This window comes from Piliocolobus tephrosceles, chromosome 3 (assembly GCF_002776525.5).
Source record: "Piliocolobus tephrosceles isolate RC106 chromosome 3, ASM277652v3, whole genome shotgun sequence".
Classification (NCBI taxonomy): domain Eukaryota; kingdom Metazoa; phylum Chordata; class Mammalia; order Primates; family Cercopithecidae; genus Piliocolobus; species Piliocolobus tephrosceles.
The window spans coordinates 119,094,126-119,116,715 of NC_045436.1; the positions used below are offsets into that span (position 1 = coordinate 119,094,126).

Here is a 22,590-nt window from a genome sequence, read left to right on the forward strand (position 1 = left end):
ATTTCTTTATGTTGGGAATTTTCAATACTTTAGTTACTTGAAACTATATATTATTGTTAACTACACTCATTCTACAGTGGTATAGAACACTAGTACTTATTCCCCCTAGCTAGTTGTAATTTTCAGTGTCTTGAACTTGATGGAGCTTATGTTGAGCAATTAAGCTTATATTTTTAATAATATATTTCTTTTTACTTTATAAATTTTATTCTATAAACTATTTATTTATTTTTGAAACAGAGTCTCACTCTGGAGTGCAGTGGTGCCATCTCAGCTCACTGCAACTTCTGCCTCCTGGTTTCAAGTGATTCTCATGCCTCAGCCTCTGGAGTAGCTGGGATTACAGGCATGCACCACCATGTCTGGCTAATTTTTGTGTTTTTAGTAGAGACAGGGTTTCATCATGTTGGCCAGGCTGGTTTTGAACTCCAGGCACATTTGGCCTTCCAAAGTGCTGGGATTACAGGTGTGAGTCACTGCACCCAGCTGATAATCTACTTCTTTTAATTTCATTTTCCCATGAACTTTTTGAAGTTCCCTCATAGATCTGGCTTTTGAAGGTGGGAAAAGAGTGACTATGAAAGGGGAGGAGGAAAATAACATGTTCTCAGGCAGATATGTCTCAAGAGAGTACATAGGTGAGAGTTGAGGATGGAAATTAAACCCTTAAGACAACCTATGTGCATGTAGCCCTTAGAAAGTCTTCAGGTTCCCCCAGGAGTAGCATATCCCACTTGGAAGACACCCTGGATTTGATGGTCTAGATGGTAATCTCACACCTCGTATATTAATGCAATCGTGTCAATATGTATGCTGGAGTTTAGGGAGGAAGGTATGGTGCTGGAATAACTGATAGCCTTGACTGGTTTGAAGAACATTGAAAGTAAACAAAATTGATTTCTATAGTGGAATTTGTAAAGCACCTTGTGTATTTGCTTTGATGACCATATTAACTTTGTGGGACATCTATGACAGCGTTTTTTTTTTTTTTTTTTTTAATCTGAGAGGGGGTGTCACTCTGTTACCCATGATGGAGTGCGGTGGCATAATCTGAGCTCATTGAAGCCTTAACCTCCTGGGCTCAAATGATCCACCCACCTCAGCCTCCTGAATAGTTGGGACTCTAGGTGCATGTTACCATGCTCAGTTAATTTTTGTATTTATTTATTTTTGTAGAGACAGGGTTTCACCATGCTTCCCAGGCTGGTCTCAAACTCCTGGGCTCAAGCGATCCACCTGCCTTGGCATCCCAAAGTGTTAGGATTACAGTGGTGAGTCACTGTTTGAACATGACCGGGATTTTTGCCTCCATTTTACAGATTAAAAAAAAAAGGCTCAAAAAATTAAAAAATTAATCAATTAGTTATTTTAAAGACAGAGTCTTGCTCTGTTGCCCAGGCTGGAGTGCAGTGGTATGATCATAGCTCTTTGCTGCCTTGAACTCATGGGCTCAAATGATCCTCTTGCCTCAGGCTCTCAAGTAGCTGGGACTACAGGTGTATACCAGAGAACTTCTCAAACTTTTTTAGACATTTGGTCTTCCTATTGTGTCCAAGCTAGTTTTAAACTCCTGGCCTCAAGAGATCTTCCTGCTTTAGCCTCCTGAGTAACTGAAAGAATTTTTTTTTGATAGATGGTTATCTAGGAAGTCCTTTAATAGCACTTTTAATTATTATCACAAGTGGCAAAATATTTTTGGAAGTTTGAATACTAATTTACTCTCATTTGGTCATGAACCTTGACAGTCTATAAGTAAGTTATTCAGCTTCTGCATATCTGAAACAAGGTGGCTAATAAATCATTAACCACTAGCAAATCTATAGCCACCTGACACACTAATCATGGAATATATTTCATGGTGCATATTTACATTTGTTGCGTACTGATGGAGTTGAGCCGTATATAGTGAGAAATGTTATTAACCCTATCCATACCTTTCTGTTTTGGGGGCTCTACTGTAGTTTGTATTAATCCCCCTCACTATAGATGAACTGCAGTGGTCTGTTATAAGTTTAAATCAGGTTAATTTTTACCTTTTAGGTGAATGGAGCAAGAATATCACCTTGGTTTGCTTTAGTGATTATAATTACTTTTTTCAATGTCATTTTTCACACTCAAGCATACCAAAATTAAACATTAAGTGCCATTATGATGAGTTCTGAATATAAACACTTGAGGATAGGTAGAATTATATGACTTGTAAGTCTTTTTTTGTACTGTATGTTTTAGATGTTGAGAAGTACTCTGCTTATTAAAAATTAAATTTGTGACTCTTATAAGAAAGCGAATGATGAGGTAGCTGTGAAGAGACCAGAATTTGTCTTCACATTGCTGGGTGTCCTCTTCTTGACTGCTGTGCTTCCTACTTCCAAAGAAAGTTCTAGACCTGGAGTATCATGTTAGTGTCCTGAGGAAATGTAGTTTCTGTAAGGGCCAACTTTCTTCCATCTCCAAAGAAGAAAAAGAGTCAGTTTTCCAAATATGTTTTAATATGCGTATCATCCAGGCAGCATAATGTTATATTTCAAAGACAAATTTATCCATTTAATTATTGTTTTAAAAAGTTGGGATTCTCTACATAGAATATATTTTCTGAAATTTCAAGAATATTTTCAGGTATATTAAGAATTAATTTCTTCTAAGACTACTCAGTGTGTCTCAATCTATTCCATAATATAATCAATGATAAAGATTCACATGGATCATCAAATTCAAGGCAGCTTAGTTGAAAAAATTTGAAACAGCTTACTGAATTCCTGGAAGAAAATAAAACACGTTTTAAATGTAGATAAAAAGTATATTGAACTTAAATATTTTTTACTTGAGATCAAAGTTTCTTTTCCAGGATTAGGAGCATCCATATAAAATCATTCTTTAGTTATCTCTAAGGATATTTGGTTCTAGACATTTTCACATGTTAAACAATTAACTTTGCTTGTTGGTGCAGGAAAAGCTTATTTTTGTCACATTTCTTAAGTTCCATCTAAGAACGGCAGATGGGTTTATGGGTTTATCTGCTCTGGTAGCTATCACTAGTGGCTGCTTGCACTATTACAGTAGGAAGGTTCTGAGGCTCCGTCAGTGAGTGGAGACAGGGTCATGATGAACTGAAGTGTATCTGCTACAGGCCTCTATGTGCGTGTGTGTGTATTGGGGCAAGGAACATAGTCTGCTTCCAAATATTTTCAGTTCTGACCCAAAATGGAACATGTGTTATGCCAACAATTAAAAATCTTTCAGGCCAGGCATGGTGGCTCATGCCTGCAATCCCAGCACTTTGGGAGGCCGAGGCGGGCAGATTGCTTGAGGTCAGGAGATCTAGACCAGCCTGGGCAACATGGCAAAACCCCGTTTTTACAAAAATTAGCCAGTATGGTCAGGCACAGTGGCTCACGCCTATAATCCCAGCACTTTGGGTGGCTGAGGCGAGTGGGTCACTTGAGGTGAGGAGTTCGAGACCAGCGTGGCCAACATGGTGAAACCCTGTCTCTACTAAAAATACAAAAATTAGCCAGGTGTGGTGGCGTGCACCTGTAATCCTAGCTACTCGGAGGCTGAGGCATGAGAATCACTTGAACCTGGGATGCAGGGGTTGTGGTGAGCTCAGATCGTACCATTGTACTCCAGCCTGGGCAACAGAGCAAGACCCTGTCTCAAAACAACAAAAACACTCACACAAATTCTTCTTTCAGTGTTAATACCAGAGGGTTGGTGGCTGAGTAAAAATATTCCCTCGTTGCTGGAGTCAATTGTGAGTGAGTAAAGGGGCTTCCTAATCTTACTAAGATCTGCATTTGTCAAGGCAAGACAAAGAACTCCTCTTTTCCATTCTGCAGATGACTTTCATAGCCAAGAAGTATGTTCCAAGCTAGGAGAATTTACCATTTGGTGATTCTGTGGTGGTTTCCTCGGTGGCATGTGTGCTCCTTTGGATGCCTGCAGGGGTGGTCACTGCAAAATCATCATCTGTGCCACTGGGAGTTGGGAGGCGGCCTGCTGGGGTTCCCTGGATGGCAGGATTTACACCTGCTTGTCCTGCTGGAAGGCTTCCATCCTGGACATCTGGATTAGCCCCTGCCTGACTGGTGGGCAGGATGCCTCCAGGGAACAAGGAATGGATGATGAGGCTCGTGAAGATTTGTGGCTGGAATGAGGGAGGCAAACAGAAAACAAAGTTAAAAGCAACACATTTTAAAGCCTTTTCTTTTTTAAGGGGAGCAAGTTTGGGTAGCAATGAAAAGATGGAGAGAGTAAAGTCAGAGAAGACAGCAAAGACCTGGCATTTCTCAGGGTTAATACTCCCTTGCTCCAGCCTAGTCTGATTCAATACTGGGACTCTTTGCTATGCTCCATTTCCCTCAGAAAGGGAAAGCCAGAATCGAGCCAGTCCTGGGAAAAGGAACAACAGTTTATTATTATCAGCTGGATCTGGAGGTAGAATTAAGGCAGAAAAATCCATACAATTATGATAGGCTTTATCTTTGTTATTAAAGCTAACATGTAATCTTTCTTTTGCTCGCAACATTTTCTCAAAAAAATATAAGAGACTAAAAATTAATGGAAAAATTGATTCAAGTAGATTAATCCTGGTGGTTCTCATCCCTTCAAGTTTTTTTGACGTATTTTTCAAAGGCATTGGAATATTCAGTCAGAAACACTTATTCTGTCTATTGTGTGTTCCTTGAGGATAGATAGATAATTCCTGTCTATTGGAGTTTTTCATTTTTAGAGAGATCCTGATCAAGCAGGTCTGGAGCAGGACCTAGCAATCTGCCTTTTAAACCAGCTTTTGATGCCATCCTGATTTGCTGGGCAAGGAATGAAGTTTGGGAAACACTATGTTACATTTAAGAGATACTGAAACCAGAATTAGACTTATGCTAGATGACAGATAGGAGCAGAGTATAGACGTTTTCAAACTGAGGGTTGTGATATCCACAGTTTTGAAGTGAAAAAGGTGATTGACAGTCATCATTAAACAACAAAACAGGCAGTAGACTAGTAGTGCATTCTATATAGTAAAGGTGAATGCTGTTTCATAAGTGTGTGTGTGTGTGTGTGTGAAGCTGCATGAAAAATATAGTTGTTATTGTGATTTGTATTAAAAATGTTTGAAAAACCATTAGTGTAGTAGATTAAAAAATGGCGTTGGATCTGGATCCACTCTTTTCTTGTCATTGTTGCTTTTGAGGCCTAAATTACTTAAACTTTTAACCTCAGTTTCTTTATCTATAAAGCTGGGTCAAAAATACTGCTTTGTGCTTTGGGGAAGGTTGAAGGCAACATATGTAAAGGATATGCTAAAGTGCTGGTTATAGAAGAACCTCAGCAGCTGGATATGGATGTTCATGTATCAATGTTGGCAAAACAGACACTAGCCCCATTACTTGGTGATTATTTAGGGACAATATAGAACATATCTACATTTTCCATAATAGAAAAGCTGTTGAATAACTGTTTCCAAATATTGCCTCAATTCTGTACTGTTGTCATGTTTAGATATCATGTTAATTCAAGTCATTTTCTCTAGAAAAGAACCTATGGAGGAATGCATTGAAGTGTCTAGCAATGGTGATATTAACTTTATTTAGGTACAGCCCTCCGATTATTTATGTGTGTAGAAAGAGTTCATCACTATCTGATGCTGGAAAAAGATATATTGTGCCATAAGAACTAAAAATCGAAGTTAAGCCTCTTCAAGGAGAACTACAAACCACTGCTCAGTGAAATAAAAGAGGACACAAACAAATGGAAGAATATACCATGCTCATGGATAGGAAGAATCAATATTGTGAAAATGGCCATACTGTCCAAAGTAATTTATAGATTCAATGCCATCCCCATTAAGCCACCAATGACTTTCTTCACAGAATTGGAAAAAACTGCTTTAAAGTTCATATGGAACCAAAAAAGACCCTGATTGCCAAGACAATCCTAAGCCAAAAGAACAAAGCTGGAGGCATCACGCTACCTGACTTCAAACTCTACTACAAGGCTACAGTAACCAAAACAGCATGGTACTGCTACCAAAACAGAGATATAGACCAATGGAACAGAACAGAGCCCTCAGAAATAATGCCACACATCTACAGCCATCTGATCTTTGACAAACATGATGAAAGCAAGCAATGGGGAAAGGATTCCCTATTTAATAAATGGTGCTGGGAAAATGGGCCAGCCATAAGTAGAAAGCTGAAACTGGATCCTTTCCTTACTTCTTATACGAAAATTAATTCAAGATGGATTAGAGACTTAAATTTTAGACCTAAAACCATAAAAACCCTAGAAGAAAACCTAGGCAATACCATTCAGGACATAGGCATGGGCAAGAACTTCATGTCTAAAACACCAAAAGCAACGGCAGCAAAAGCCAAAATTGACAAAGGGGATCTAATTAAACTAAAGAGCTCTGCACAGCAAAAGAAACTACCATCAGAGTGAACAGGCAACCTACAGAATGGGAGAAAATTTTTTGCAATCTACCCATCTGACAAAGGGCTAATATCCAGAACCTACAAAGAACTCAAACAAATTTGCAAGAAAAAACAAACAACCGCATCAAAAAGTGGGCAAAGGATATGAACAGACACTTCTCAAAAGAAGACATTCATACAGCCAACAGACACATGAAAAAATGCTCATCATCACTCGCCATCAGAGAAATGCAAATCAAAACCACCCTCAGATACCATCTCCCACCAGTTAGAATGGCAATCATTAAAAAATCAGGAAACAACAGGTGTTGGAGAGGATGTGGAGAAATAGGAACACTTTTACACTGTTGGTGGGACTGTAAACTAGTTCAACCATTGTGGAAAACAGTATGGTGATTCTTCAAGGATCTAGAACTAGAAATACCATTTGACCCAGCCATCCCATTACTGGGTATATACCCAAAGGATTATAAATCATGCTGCTGTAAAGACACATGCACACATATGTTTATTGCAGCACTATTCACAATAGTAAAGACTTGGAATCAACCCAAATGTCTATCAGTGACAGACTGGATTAAGAAAATGTGGCACATATACACCATGGAATACTATGCAGCCATAAAAAAGGATGACTTTGAGTCCTTTGTAGGGACATGGATGCAGCTGGAAACCATCATTCTCAGCAAACTATCGCAAGAACAGAAAACCAAACACCGCATGTTCTCACTCATAGGTGGGAACTGAACAATGAGATCACTTGGACACAGGAAGGGGAACATCTCACACACTGGGGCCTATTGTGGGGAGGAGGGAGGGGGGAGGGATAGCATTAGGAGATACACCTAATGTAAATGACGAGTTAATGGGTACAGCACACCAGCGTGGCACATGTATACATATGTAACAAACCTGCATGTTGTACTCATGTACCCTAGACCTTAAAGTATAATAATAAAAAATAAAATAAAATAAAATACAAAAAAAAAATCCAAGTCAAGGAATTTAATCTTTCCTGTAAAAAGTTAATATTTGTATTATTCTACATTTGTATACATTTCAATAGTTTATAATCCTAGACTGCAATCCTTATGAAGTTAAAAAATGTGCATTGCCTTTCTGGATAGAACTGAATCTGATAGCAATAAATTGAAACAATAGCTAAGTCAAATTAATAGAAAAATAGCTGGAGAAGTATGATAAAATCCCCAAACAATGAAAGGATAATCTAATGTAAGGAACTATAAAAATGTTCAGTTCATTGTAGTACACACCATATTCAGGATTTATGGTCAAGAGAGACTATATGGGGACAGAAAACATTGTGATAGAAGTAAAAATAATTTAAAATAGTATTTAAATTTTTTCTTTTTACCAATTCCTCTGAGCTTAGGATAGTGCCCTAAAAGCAAAAAGATAAACACAAACTGTTAGACACATTTTAATATATTTGTAGTAATATATGTACAACATGACTTGAAAACTTAAAATACTTTCAAAGGTTATAGAGATTTTGCATTTCTAATAAAACGTTAAACTGCCTTATGATCTATATTACAAAACTCAAGTCAGCATATGATGGGAGACTGCTAATATTCATTCTTTCCAAAAATTATGTATTTTTCTATCATTAAGTGGATGTTCATTGAAGAAAACTTATGCAGAAAGCAAGCTCTTGTGATTATCAGTGTCCATACAGGGCAAAGTACATTGAAAACCTCACAACTATCTAGTGAATTGAGGTAAGAATAAATATTTCACACCAAGGTGATTTAAAATCAAGACATTATTAAGCATAATTTTACCTGGGCTCCAACTTGTGTGACAAAAATTGGTAACATCTGAAAAAATGAGAGAAAAATTCATTCAAAAGTTCTGGAACATGGTATAAATATTGATACTTTTTTTTTTTTTTAGATGGAGTCTCGCTCTATTGCCCAGACTGGAGTGCAGTGGTGTGGTCTCGGCTCACTGCAACCTCCACCTCCTGGGTTCAAGCGATGCCTCAGCCTCCTGAGTAGCTGGGATTACAGGCACCTGCCACCATGCCTGGCTAATTTTTTGTATTTTTACTAGAGACGGGGTTTCACCATGTTGGCCAGGCTGGTCTTGAACTCCTGACCTCGTGATCCGGCTGCCTCAGCCTCCCAAAGCTCTGGTATTACAGGCGTGAGCCACTGCGCCCAGCCATTGATACCTTCTTAAAACGATATAGTATCTGTTAAATAGATATTTGTTACTAATGTATTATCTATAATCATAGATATAAATTCATAGATCTGGATCAGAGTTTGGAACTTTTCCAATTTGTAAAAAGAAGATCAGTCCCAGAGAGATTTAGAAACCAGTTCAAGGTAGCACATTGAGAAGATAGAAGTTAGTAAACTGGATGAACGAAAAAAATAAAATTGGTCTCAAGAAATCTCCAAACTGAAAATTATTTCAAGTAACAATAATATTAAAATTTACAGATTTCTTTCATGTCCAATCTTAGAAGACACATTAAAACATGTGATGGGTATTTTCAAATGCGAAGGTTTCTTGAGGCATAGATATTTAGTCTTGCAATAGTTGCCTGGACATTTTGCTGTTAAAATAAGGCAATTATAGGGAATATTGCTCAGTAACCCCTGGCATTGGCATAGCTCTTAGAACTAGGCAAGAAATAATTCAAGGGTCACTGATAACTAAAGATTATAAATTTAGTTATAAAAAGATGAAAAAGATTTGAGTGAGGTGTTGACATGCTCCAGTACTCTCTGCTACTCTGAGAACTGGCCTGAAGTTTGTCAAAGAAAGCTAAGGCTTTAAAAATTTATTCTTATTTCTATAGAAAATTCAAAGTGTCAGGAAAGTCATCAAAATAAGACTCTTAATTTCATAATTACCAAACCAGAAGGTTTGAAAGTCTTATGAAATAGACTCTTAACTATTGTTTCCCAAGACAGTTGGTGCAGGAATTATGGAACTATGGAGTGTCAATAAGGAAAAATTACATACATTTATGAAAAAGGCTTACTCACAATCAGGTGCTTGTCTACTGACAAAAAAAAAGGGCAACAGAACAGGAACAAAAAACCCAACTAGCCTTCACGTTGGCAATGGGAAAGTGGTTGGTATATTTTGGATTTAAGAGAAGATGAAATGGAAATTTCTTCTTTAATGGGAAGTTGGAGTGGAAAGAACAAAAAGATAAAAAGAGGAAAGTACAGATGTCTACGTATAAACTGTAATGAAAGGTAATCTAATTGTTTACCAATATAATGATAAAGAGGACTTTTTTCTTTGTTGTCGGTAGAGAAATTATTTGAAATCATAATAGCTAACACATCGCATATTTACTATGTGGTAGGCATTGTTTTGAGTGTTTTCCATATATTTACTCACTTGATCTTTGCAACAACTGTAGAGGAAGGTTCTATTTTAATGCCCGTTTTAAATTTTGAGCAAATTGAGCCACAGAGTGGTTAAGTAACTTGGCCAACATCATATAAGTAGTAAGTGTAGAGCTGATATTTAACCAGAAATTGTGTGGTTCTAGAGTTCACTAACATAGTTCACCTTTCTTTGATAAATGCAAGCCACCAGTAGGTGTCCAGGTTGTGGCAGAGATAATAAGCTACTCTGCACAGGGAAAGGCAGGGTAGGAGGGACTAGAGCTGCCCAGGGGAAGGTCAGGTATGGGAACCCTTGGTGGTAGCATGGCCTAGAGACATTGAAGAATTCCCACAGCAAATGGGGATTGATTTCTAATATTGCATAGAGAGTGTACAACGTGAAACTCTTTATACTGAAACTTTTGTAGCATCTCCAGGCTCCACTAATGCCTTGACTTAGGAGGATACTCTCTGGGGAACATGAAGATGTATTAAGTCTACCTTCAAGGTAGGCAATCAGTATGTAGATTATACTATGATCACCTGTTACAGAGAGTCTCTTTTTGTTTGCATCTTAAATCTTTTTCAGAGGGTCACTTTTATAATCCAAATTTTTATTATCAAGATACTTTTTGTGTCTTTGGCCCCAGAAATTCTATTCCTAAGAGTTGGTACAAGGAAATAGTCACTGGAATACTCATAGACTTAGTCACAAGGATGCTCACTGTAGCGTTGTTTATAGAAGCAAAGACTTTGGAAAAATCCCCAAATTTTCATAATAAGTAATTTAGTATACCATGGAATACCAAGAGGTCATTAAAAACAACATTGTATGTGAATATTTTAAAACATGAAAGCTGTTCAAAATATATTTGTGGAAAAAAGCATGTTATAAAACATTAAATATAGCAAAAACATTTTCTTTAAAAATTTATGTATAGAAAAAAGACTGGAAGAACATACTCTAGAATGTTGACAGTGTTTGATTATGGCTAATGAGATTCCAAGTGTATTTTATTTTATTTTTTGCTTACATGTAAATTTTAGAAAATTTGCATTTCCTAAATTCTTTATAATTAATACATATTGCTTACGCAATAATAAATGCTTCTACAAAAAATTAGACCATTATGTTGGATAGTGGGAGCTGAGGTTACATGTTGGGGAGAATAAGTTATCTACAAACAACTTAGTCTTGCTGTAAAAGGATTATTGTATTTTCCTCGAGAGGCTTTCTTTTCTTTTTCTTTTTTTTTTTTGAGACAGAATCCCCCTCCGTCACCCAGGATGGAGTGCAGTGACACAGTCGTTGCTCAATGCAGCCTTGACTTCCTTTGCTCAAGTGATCCTCCCACCTCAGCCTCCCGAATAGCTGGGACTATAGATGTGCCCCACCACGCCCAGTTATTTATTTTATTTTATTTTTTGTAGAGATAAGTCTCACTGTGTTATCCTGGCTGGTCTCAAATGCCTGGGTTCAAGTGATCCTACTGCCTTGGCCTTCCAAAGTGCTGGGATTACAGCATGGGCCACTGCACCCAGCCCCTCTGGAGCCTATTATGCTATTTAGAAAAGTTTCAAGAAGGTCAAAATTTGGAATTTGTTCAATGTTAAAATGCAAACACTTCAGAAACAGGTGATGCCTTAAGTTTGTATCTTAGTGTAAGAGGATTTTCAGGTGTTTTTTTTTTTTTTTTGTTTGTTTTTGAAAGCAAGTGATAGTGGGAGGTGGTAAATGGTAAATACTGAAAAGTCCTTGGGGACTTTCAAGAGGGAATGAAAAAAAGGGCACAAAAATGGGACGATTAGATTTGCTGAAGATAAACTTTATCCACCTCTTAATTTTTCTTTGAGATGATCTTGGTCACCCAGAAAGTCTTCAAGAGAAAACAATATGCTAGAAAAAATCTTGGGATCTCTCAATTTCCCCCCATATATTTTTCACTTTTCAATCTTCCCCAACTTTTCAAGGTTCCCTGTTTTCCATTAAAATTATATTCTAGAGAGGTTGTGGTATAGCATGGTCAGTTCTCTGGGTAAGTTTTCATGAATTTTCATTAAGAACCAGATTGTCAAATACTGTTCTATGTTCAGTAGAATGTTCGTCAGCTAACAATCTGGGCAAAATTTTCAAGAAGCTTTAAAAAATTCTGTTTCTACTGTAGGCTTTTCCCTGAGAGAAAATGCTCTCTAATGTTAAAACTAAAGTCCAGCTGTTCAACTTACATGTGGTTGCAGTTGCTGTTGTAAATTCAACACTCCCAGGGTCAATGGGTGGGCCTGGGCACCAGGTGTCATTCCTGCAGCAGGATTTAACTGTAGGGCAAGGAAGAAGACTTTCATTGTATTTTTTTTTTTTTTCAGTTTGGATATTTAGGAAACTAAAATGTTTTTACTAAACATAAAATATATTTAAAGGAAGGATTTGCTATGTAAATACATAGTATTCTATTGGATGTATACTTAGACACAAAGATGAAATTTAAAGACTTATTTAGTCTGCTAGTACAACCACAGGGGCTATTGCTAACTTTTCCCCTGTTAAGTTTTTCTTTGGCATTTAACCTCTTCTGTTTGAGAATTACTTAGTTGATTTATTTGTATGCTTACTTTCCCTTTTTGGCTACAAGAGCAATTATTTCTGAAAATTTTCTGTTAGCTGTTTTACAATTAAGAAATTAACTCCTCTAGGTTACGTATGAAAATTATGAGGTTCAGAATACATATTTTGTCTGGGACATGAACTATATTTAAATCTGACCACTAAAAAAGTCCACTTTAAGTCAGGAAAGAAACATTTTTCTTCCCAAACAGATTATACAGATATTCTGTGAGAAGACTGAAGATGTGTACAGATATTCTATATGAAGACACTGAAGATCTTTCTATCTCTTCCAGCTTGCTCCTGTCATTGGGGGTGATAATAGCAGTGATAGTGTTTATGTGGATGTGGGGATGCTGTAGGGGCATTGAGGAAGGTATGGTGGAGGAATTGAGAGAGGAGGAGAAGAGGATAGAGAAACTGGGGAAGGAAAGAATTAGATCCATTTGTTTAGAGACTCTCTTGCTAAGAAAAACTTTTAATGATGTCCAACTCCCTTGGACTCTTCTCTCCTCTCTTTCAACTTATCTACATGAATAAGTATGTGTGTGTTTTCATTTGTGGATATACACATCCATATGCATGCTCCCCCCACCATAACATTAGGCATTATATTTATTTCACAATGGGTATTAAAATGATACAAAAGATCACTTACCAGATGCAGATCTGGCCCCAGTGTGAGCATCTGTGTTAATGGTATCAAACTTAAAGAAGGGAAGACCTGCAGGGGATTGAAAGTGATGTGTGAGACAAGAGGTTGCCTGCTTCCCTTACTCTGTCAGTGGTGGATAACCTCATGTAATTGACACTCCTGTCAGAAGTGGATTTACCATGAAGGTAAATAAAGATGAAGCCTTGGGGCCTTTCAGTAGCATTGCCCCGTTTGTGGCCTTGGGAGGTCCCCTAGCTATGTTTCAAGCTTACGGTACTTATCAGCTTCAGAAAATTTGTGATTTACTCTAATTTCTTATCCAATTATAAATATTTATTTCAGTACTTAATTTTACATATCTAATTTTGTATTCTTTTTCTTAAAGAGGGTTCCCAAATTGTATAAGATTCAGTCTCCTTAAGAGGGGGAAATGGTTCTTGACTTGAGTGTTCTGTTGACTAAGGAGAAGACTTTAGACTCTAGTGTTATCTGATTGTACTACTTCACAAAATGTAGAAGTAGGTAAGCCATGGTCCTTCACGGCAGAGGAAGAGTTGAAGTGGGAAGGAGCGTAGTTGCCAAAAGATATTGCAGTTTTCAAAAGTATTTACACTTTGAAGAAACAGATTAAATAGCAACACATCAACACATCAACAACAATGAAACTTCACAAAACCAGGAGGAAATCTGCAGTTATTTTTTATAGATCACCTCTGATTCCCTACTATTGCTAGCAAATACTGCATATGATAATGCCATAGTACCTCAAGGCCATAGATGACCAAGCTTTGCAAATAGACATAGTTATTCCTTTTCAAAGTTGATTAGATTTCACTGCTAAACCAAATTATTATTTAGATAAAAAGAAAAAAAATTAGAGTGCTTTACTTTTCCTATGCAAATTTTTCAGAAAATTATATCAGTTCTTTTCCCCACTCCCAAATGAAAAGCCTCTCTCTCTTGTTCAGTCTTGTACAGTCTTCATGTAAATTTTGATTTTAAACCTACCTGTCTTAATGTGTTTTCTTTACTGGTTTGTACACGTTCCCTATTGTAGGACTCTTACCTGATTTGACTGCTGTTGGTTTGGTAGTGTTCCCTGATCCAGAGCCAGTTTTGTGGGAGGGAGTCCCAAAGCAGGTTTGAGCTGCTTTTGTGAAAACAAATACATATTTGATGAGGCAGGAATGTGTTTAAGATTTTGTATCCATTTATATCCAGGTTGCCCCCAATGCAAAAATGTCTACATTAAGGCTTTGAGTATTTTAGAGGAGTTTAATTCCCTGAAACATTGTGTGCATGGTAGGACATGTAATTGTAGAGTGGAAAAATGCCAGCCCAGGAGGAGTGGGGTGGTGTGGGGGCACGGGGGCTGGGATGCACCTGAGCACATGGGATATCTTGTGGTGGTTCCTGGCTCCCATTTCTTTTTTGTACTTGCCTTTTACATGAATATATAATCTGTACGTTAGCTCTGTGCACATTTGCTTTTTCTCAGGGCTTGAGATAAGCTGCCGTCATTCTTACTACCTTTTCAGGAAGCTTCCCACTTTTGCCATGCCTGCCACATCACTCTTGTAACAGAACTTCAGTTTTCTTTCTGGCCTGGATATTTTATTAGTGTATTAGAAATCACTGAATTTTAGATATGAAAATATTCCTTCTACACATTTGGTCTAGTTGTATTACTTTGTCTAACAGATGAGGCAACTGATGCTTACGGTAAACTGCCCAAGGTGACATGGCGAGCAGCAGAGCTAGTGCTAGATCCCTGTAAGTGCTCTTAGTCTCCAAATAAAAAAGCTTCTCTTTTGGCAGATTGACCAAATCTGGTTTTGCTCCTGGAGGCATCCTGGAAGGCACAGGGGTGTGGCCCTCTGGCTCTGCAGCAGACCTTGAGTCATCTAAGGTTACTCTGGAGCAGTTCTGGTTTCACATTGGAGTTTCCCTTTAGTTATGAGGAGAGGTTGGGGCTGGGCACCGTGGCTCACACCTGTAATCCCAGCACTTTGGAAGGCCAAGGCGGGAGGATCACTTGAGGTTAGGATGTTAGGACCAGCCTGGCTAACATGCTGAAACCCTGTCTTTACTAAAAATACAAAATGCTGCTTGGGAGGTTGAGGCAGGAGAATCGCTTGAACCCAGGAGCAGGAGGTTGCAGAGCGAGACTATGTCTCAAAAAAAAAAAAAAAAAAAAAAAAAGGAGAGGTTGGTATTACCTGTTCTAGGAGGTCCCTTTCAGCTTTAAGATTATCTGTGTGTTTGTGTGTGTGTGTGTGTGTGTGTGTGTGTATGTGTGTATGTATATATATATATATATATATGTTTCGTAAGTAAGTCTTTTCATCTCCCACAATCTATTGTTAGCATAGCAGCCAGAATGACCCTGTGAAAATGATAGTCTAATCTTGTCACTCCTCTGCTGAGTTCCTGCAATGACTACCATTTTTTTTTTTCTTTTCTTTCTTTGCTTTTATTTTTTTTTGAGATGGAGTCTTGTTCTGTCATCCAGGCTGGAGTGCAGTGGCGTGATCTCAGCTCACTGTAACCTCCGCCTCCCGGGTTCAAATGATTCTCCTGCCTCAGCCTCCTGAGTAGCTGGGATTACCAGTGCACACCACCACATCCAGCTCATTTTTGTATTTTTCATAGAGATGGGGTTTCACCATATTGGTCAGGCTGCTCTTGAACTCCTGACCTGAAGTTATTTGCCCACCTTGGCCTCCCAAAGTGTTGGGATTACAGGCATGAGCCACCGTGCCTGGCCAACGGCTGTCAATTTCACTCAGAGTAAAAGCCAGAGACCCCACAGTGGTCTACAGGGTCTTTATGATCCAGGCCCCCAGTAGCTCTCTGATCTTTCCCACCTCATTTCCTTTCCCTCACTCTGCTCTGGCCATCCAGCCTTTTTGCTGTTTCCGGGACAGGTAAAGTCCATTCCTGCTTCAGAATTTCACCTCCACCTGTTCCCTCTGTCTGGAATGTTCTTTCCCTGGACATTGGCTTCACTCTCTCACCTACTTCTTTATTGAGGCCAAACCTGACTGCTGTCCTGAATATGCAGCCTGCCCCTTCTCCACTGCGCACCACCAGCCTGCTCCATCTCACCCTGCTCTGGGGTCTTTTTTATGTAGTGCCCACCGCCTCCTATCCTGTCATGTTAACTACTGATTTAGACTGCTCACCATTTATCATTTGTTTCCTTGCTAAAATATAGACTTCACAAGGGTGGCAACACTGTGGTTTATTCAGTGATCTATCTCAAGAAGATAAATCCGTGTCTGGCATATAGTAAGCACTCACCAAATATTTGTTGGAGGAATAAAATCTTGTTTTCTTCTAGGGCCTTCACTTTCTGTGACTTTGATTTGTCTTATATTTGTTTTTTCTAACATTATGTTTTCCATCTGGTACTTTTCCTCAAACTTTTGATCTACTGAAAATAATTGCTAGGCTGTTGTATGTGTCCATATTTGCAAATGGATTCACTCTTTACAACTTTATGCTAACTCAGTAAATTCATTTACAAATAGTAAAAAATACCTTGTCTATGTGTCCTGATGTTTCATTTGGTATTGCTTCTATACCGAATAGACATTTCAGTGTCGCCTCCCTGCTGCCCTGCCCCACTAACTCTCTAGCTGCTCTCATTGTCTATTAGCAATCTGCCGTAGCCTGCACAGCAGGCCTGCTCCACCCCAGCCCACTTCACATGAGAGTTGCGCTCCTGGAAAATTTTGCTTATTTTGAGTTTTCACCAATTATGTGGTAATTTAAATATACTAAAGAAACTGTATTTTGAAGAATCTTTCGGTAATTGTATTTGGCGAAGTGAAAGAACCATTTGTTCTGTAAAAAAATTAACTTCATACTTTACCTTGTTTAGAAAATTAAACTTTTACAGACAACTTCTTTCAAGGAAGGCACACACACACACACACACACACACACACACACACAAGTATATATTTGGGATAAAGTGAGAAAGAGGTTGGCTACCTTATCTTATTTCATCCTCTCCCCGCATAATCCCACCCTGTTCATTTCTTTCACATAACTAGTTGCCAAGAAAAAATTTCTTTTTGGAAAATAAAATAATCATCCACTTAAGGCACTCATTTGTCTCCTAATTTCTAGCCTATTGCTCTGCCAAAATAATTGACCTTTTACCACGATGGAGTGGATGCATTTAAAAAATACAAGTACATTGAAATATGTACCAACAACTTATTAGCTTGTCATTTTCTGCCTTGGAAAATAAACAATGGACAGTCTCAGGGAATGAGTCATAAAACAGAGCAGTTTTGATGGAGGGCGGGAGAGAGGTAGGTCTGCAACTAGAGATGCTGTTGAAGCTGGTTGGCATATAAAACAAACATAACATACTTACTGGTAATGACTGAGTTGATCCTAGAAGGCAAAACAGTAGAATCGTAGTCTTCATGTTTCAAATTGCTACCTACAACAACAAAACAGTGTTACGCTTCCACTGCATTTTTTTCCTTTTAAGAGAAAATGATACTTTAAAAATGAATGTTCTACTTGAAACATGGTCGATTAATGTTACCTTTGTGTCCAGAAAGCAAAATCTATAATACTTAAAGTCCAGTTGATTTCTCAAGTTTACTCTGGTGAAAATTTTTACCCTTCAATGATGTATGTGTTTGTAGAAGAAATTTAAACTCAGTTCCAGGAGACTGGAAACTGAGAAACCAATCAGGATTTAGCTGTCTGTTAAATCATTTGGTTTTTTTCATTTCCCAACACTTCATTAGGTGGGTTATTAGCTGCAGACACGATATTACCCAATGTCTACCATTTGAATAGAAGGTGTTTCAGGGAGACATACCTTATGTAATTAAAAAAAGATGCAGACAATAAAATAATTTAAATTCTTCTTCACCTCCCTCTTCTTCCCAAATGATTTCTCAGATGTACGTGTTTTATCATGTATGTATGAACACATAAATCAAACATCAAAATATAGGGTTCTGTGCATAGTTTAAAAAATGAAGTCTATTATGTAGATTGCTCTAGAACTTATGTTTTCTTAACAAATAATGGACAACTTTGTGTGTTAGTACATACAGGTTTATTTTATTTAATGTGTACACAACATTATATCACATTTCTTTTTGATGGACATTTAATCCATTTCCATTTTATTTTGTAATTACAAAAGTGTCACAAGCACCATTCTTATAGAACCTTTTTTCCCACACATGTGGGAGTATTTTCATAGGTGTTATTCTTAGAAGTAATGTATCAAAGGATATGTACATTTTACATTTCAATAAATATGGCCAAATGGTGAATGGCTTGCTTTATATTAAATAGGGAAAATGATACTATTACCTAAACAAAACACAGGGAATCAACTGAGATTTCTTTTACAAGAAGAACAGTTAAGTTCTACTTAACATTTTATCATGAAGCCGTGGGCTTCACCTGGAATTTTTGAGATATGCCACAGAGGGAGGCCGGGGTCTGTTTATCAGTTTCTGAGACCATATCAATGATGAGCCTGTGTTGCACCAGGATTTGGGATTTGATCTTTAAAAAACAAAAATGTAAACCTGTAGAGTGTCTATTAATGGAAAATTAACTGAGATGATACTTTTTTTCAAAGCTTCTCTCTAACTGATTTATCTATATAATCAATGTTTGTTACTGTGATACTCTGCTAGGAATGGGGAACACCACGTAGGAGGAGAAACACATGATCAACAAGTATGTGCAAATATAGGAGTATTCACAGGTGTAGGAAAGAGTGTGGTGAATTTTGTTGGGGACAAAGGACAGGAAAAGCTTAAAAGAGATCATCCTTGAGTTGGGATTTGAAGAAAAAAACATTATTAAGAACACAAGGAGAGCACCCGGGCCGATGAAAGGTCCAGATTTCAAGTAGTGACATTGTTTTCTGTCACTGGAACAATATGGGGTGAGGATAGCAGCAGTGGAAGACAGGGTTGGAGATGATATCTAATTTTAACTATCTATAGCTTTTTTTGTTTGTTTCTATCACTGATTTTGGCACTTGGTCAGATATTACTTTATATGGCTTTTTTATTATTTCCTGACTTTTTGTTTCTCTTGAACTAGATGGAGAGTTCCTAGGGCCCCATCTTATATTTCTTCAGTCTTTCGTGTTTATAATATTTTAAAGCATCACATGGTCATTCAGTGTTGATGAATAAATGGTAAAGGCATATAATGGGGAAACAGAGTAAGATTGAATTGAGGGAAAATTTTAGAGAAGAGATTGGGCTTTAGGTGGATTTGGAGAATAAGTTTAATCTATGAGACAGACTAGCATGTTAAAGTGGTTGATAGTGAGAGGAGCAATGAAACATGGTGCTGAAGGATGTGGAAGGAAAGCAAATTAATGTTCCCATGGGCTTTCACAGGCAAATTCATTGTTTCTTTTATTCAATCAATTCGTTTTTCCAGCCCTCATTTAACATAGATTCACTCTTTGTTCACCAACATTGTGTCAGTCTCTGGGATAAAACAATTAATGGAAGGGACAAAAACTCTGCCCTCAAAGAGCTTAGGTTTTGTTGGGGGAAACATTAAATATTCAAGCAGATCATTGCAAGAGAGGGACTCCGCGACACTGGGCATCTGCTTTCTTTGGGCATTATTTTCAGTGAATGTAGAGGGTTGGGAGCATCCTATGTCTATATATTTTTTGGGTGGAGATAGAGTTGAATTTTATGTCATTGTTATTCTTGGCTTAGGTGAGGAGACCTGTGTTATAGTGCTAGTCTAGAGTATGGTTCTACTCAATAGCTCATTTGAACTGAATAATTCTTTGTGACTGGGCATCAGGTGATTTAGGGACCTCACAATGAGTCAACTGCTTGTTGCAGACATGACTCCAACCCTCAGCGGGAATCGGACATGCCCTAGCCAGGAAACTGAGCAGTCAGTGGGATTAGATCAAAATAAACAAGCAAAATTAAGAAGACTGAGTAATTTCTTAGACAAGAAATTTTAAGTCTGCAAGCAGATAACTTGCAATAATGTAATTACGGAGTTGAGAGTCCAGAAATACATATTGTAAAAGGAAAAAATTTCTTAAATCATTCCAAGACAAGGAGACATCAGCAAAAACAGTGAGATAATTTATGTTTCCAAAATGACATAGAACATCAGAATTCATTAAAGTGTTTTATGAACTATAGGACACATCTCTTAGCCCTTTAGGTCTAGGCATTCCTTAATCTCATTAGCTTTAGTTGTAAGTTTCTTTGGGTTATGGACCCTTTTGAGAAGCTGATTGAATGCACATATCATCTCCTCAGAAAAATGCATATGTGCTCATGAATGTAATGATTATGAAATAACTTCAGGGATTTCATGGATCTCCTGAGAGCCCAACTATAAAGAAACAGGTTAAAAATCTCTGGGTTAGAGGAGTCTTGGTGGAATTCCTTAGTGATTTGTATCATCCCTGAGCTATCTAGGATTTCTCAAGGCAAGAAACATACTCCCTTTCCAATTCCATCACACTCAATGGATGTAGGAAGATCTAAGATTACCCAGACCTGAGACACTCTTTATGAATCTCAGTCTAAGAGCATCTTTTTGGCAGTGAAAGGATAAAACAGACTGGACATTTTCTATATTTCCTTACACCACTTGGTAACTCACCACCACGCCAAAAGGATTCAGCACACAAGATTATCATTAATTATAGTAATAGCTTGATTGAACAGAAGCCTCCACTGTACTGGACAAGGTATTGTACAAGGTGCTAGGGTATAAAAGTGAATACGATGAAGCCCTTATTTATGTTCTTGTGGAAAATGCAGTAAATATTGTATCACTGTATAATGTGGTAGAGGCAAAGCGGATGTATGCACAAAAGGTCAGAAAAGAGCCACGTTGCATTTTGATCTTATTTTTCTGCATTCGTTCATGTTATTTCCTCTGCCTGGACTCCTCTTTTTCATCCCTGACTGTCAATGTTTTACTCACCCTTAAAGATCCTTCTTTATGCTACCACCTTCATGAAGTCTTTCTTTTTGTTCTCCTCATTTGGAGTTAGCCTTTTGTTTCTCTGAGATGCTTTTGGAATTCATGACTTTCTTATTTTTTTTATTCTACCTTGCCTGATGCCATTGTTATTTGATTACTGTTTTGGGATATTAAATTTCAAGGAAGATTATATGTTTTGATATTTTCTTTAGTTCTCAGCTTGTGTGTGATAGAACAATAAATATACATTTACAAAAGTATTTAAGATTGTCAACCAGTTCTTATGACCCCAGAGGAAACTAGGACTTATGCTTGGAGGCCAGAAGTAGAGCCACTTCTCTATGGAGTAGTTTACTAGGTGCCTGAAAAACAGCCACTGAATTAAGCGTATCTAAAATTCTACTAAATAGATCAAACCATATAGGTTTTTACTTATCTTTTAAAGTTTTGCTCAGAAGGAGTATCAGAAAACTATGTTCAGACTTCTTGGCAGATTCAATTGACCTTTGTCATAAGTGATAAAGTTCAGTATGCAGTGTCATTACAAATGTGGATATATTATACCAAATTTACTCCTGAAACAGGGTTAAGCTTGAAAGAGTGTGGCAACTTTGTATTCTTTCTATGTAGACATATTTCTTTCTTCTTTCTTTCTTTTTTTTTTTTTTTTTTTGAGACAGTATCTCCTTCTATCTCCCAGGGTGGGGTGCAGTGGCGCTATCCTGGTTCACTGCAGCCTTGACTTCCCCAGCTCAGGTGATTCTCCCACCTCGGCCTCCCAAGTAGCTGGACTACAGGTGTGCACCACCACATCTGGCTAATTTTCTGTAGAGACGGATTTCATGATGTTGAACTTCTGGGTTTAAGCAATCCTCCCGCCTCAGCCTCCCAAAGTGTTGGGATTATAGGCATGAGCCACTGCAGCTGGCCTATGTAGAAATATTGCAACTCAACACTAGAATTACACACTTATGGAATTAAACAAATAAGCTTGGGTGTAATATTTAAAATAGGAAAGAACACCCTGAAAATGGGGAACAGATGAGGATGCTGAAGGGAAGGTAAGAGAGGCAGTACTAGTGTGAGGAATTCATGATTTCAGTGTTTGGATGACAGTATAATGCTTTAGGTAAGGGTAAGGAAGGTTTTGGGAATTTATATTCTTTGAGTTGATACTGTCAATTGGGCAGTTACTTTCGGTTTTGTAGACACAATTGAGAACATTTGTAGCTTCAAAGTCAAATGGAAGGTCAGTATGTATTTTGTGGTGTCATAAGAAGTTTCTGGGGCCGGGCGCGGTGGCTCAAGCCTGTAATCCCAGCACTTTGGGAGGCCGAGACGGGCGGATCACGAGGTCAGGAGATCAAGACCATCCTGGCTAACCCGGTGAAACCCCGTCTCTACTAAAAACACACAAAAAAACTAGCCGGGCGAGGTGGCGGGCGCCTGTAGTCCCAGCTACTCCGGAGGCTGAGGCAGGAGAATGGCTGAACCCGGGAGGTGGAGCTTGCAGTGAGCTGAGATCCGGCCACTGCACTC

General features: G+C 38.0%; 1 protein-coding gene across 2 annotated transcripts; it reads right to left on the reverse strand.

Moving 5' to 3' along the window:
- Positions 1–2,467: 2,467 nt before the first annotated feature.
- AMTN (amelotin) lies at positions 2,468–17,721 on the reverse strand. 2 transcript variants are annotated; one of them, XM_023190220.2, is made up of 9 exons: positions 17,636–17,721; positions 17,459–17,527; positions 14,135–14,215; positions 13,072–13,137; positions 12,038–12,127; positions 8,240–8,275; positions 7,810–7,836; positions 3,883–4,144; positions 2,468–2,756 (listed from the first exon to the last, which is right to left on the reverse strand). In XM_023190220.2, exons 2-9 carry the CDS (start codon positions 17,510–17,512, stop codon positions 2,746–2,748), a joined length of 627 nt encoding a protein of 208 aa, XP_023045988.1. In that variant the 5' UTR covers positions 17,513–17,527; positions 17,636–17,721; the 3' UTR covers positions 2,468–2,745. The 2 variants fall into 2 exon arrangements, with proteins under 2 accessions (XP_023045988.1, XP_023045987.1); XM_023190219.2 differs by having other exon boundaries at positions 14,135–14,218.
- Between the last annotated feature and the right edge of the window lie 4,869 nt (positions 17,722–22,590).

Excerpts from the sequence above, each read along its gene's own strand:
- AMTN (XM_023190219.2), bottom strand. The coding sequence starts at position 17,512 with ATGAAGACTACGATTCTACTGTTTTGCCTTCTAGGATCAACTCAGTCA. Across the intron at positions 8,276-12,037 it reads AACAGCAACTGCAACCACAT|ATGTTACCAATTTTTGTCAC; the intron begins GTAAGTTGAACA and ends TCATTTTTTCAG. Across the intron at positions 4,145-7,809 it reads TCCTAAGCTCAGAGGAATTG|CCACAAATCTTCACGAGCCT; the intron begins GTAAAAAGAAAA and ends CCCTCATTCCAG.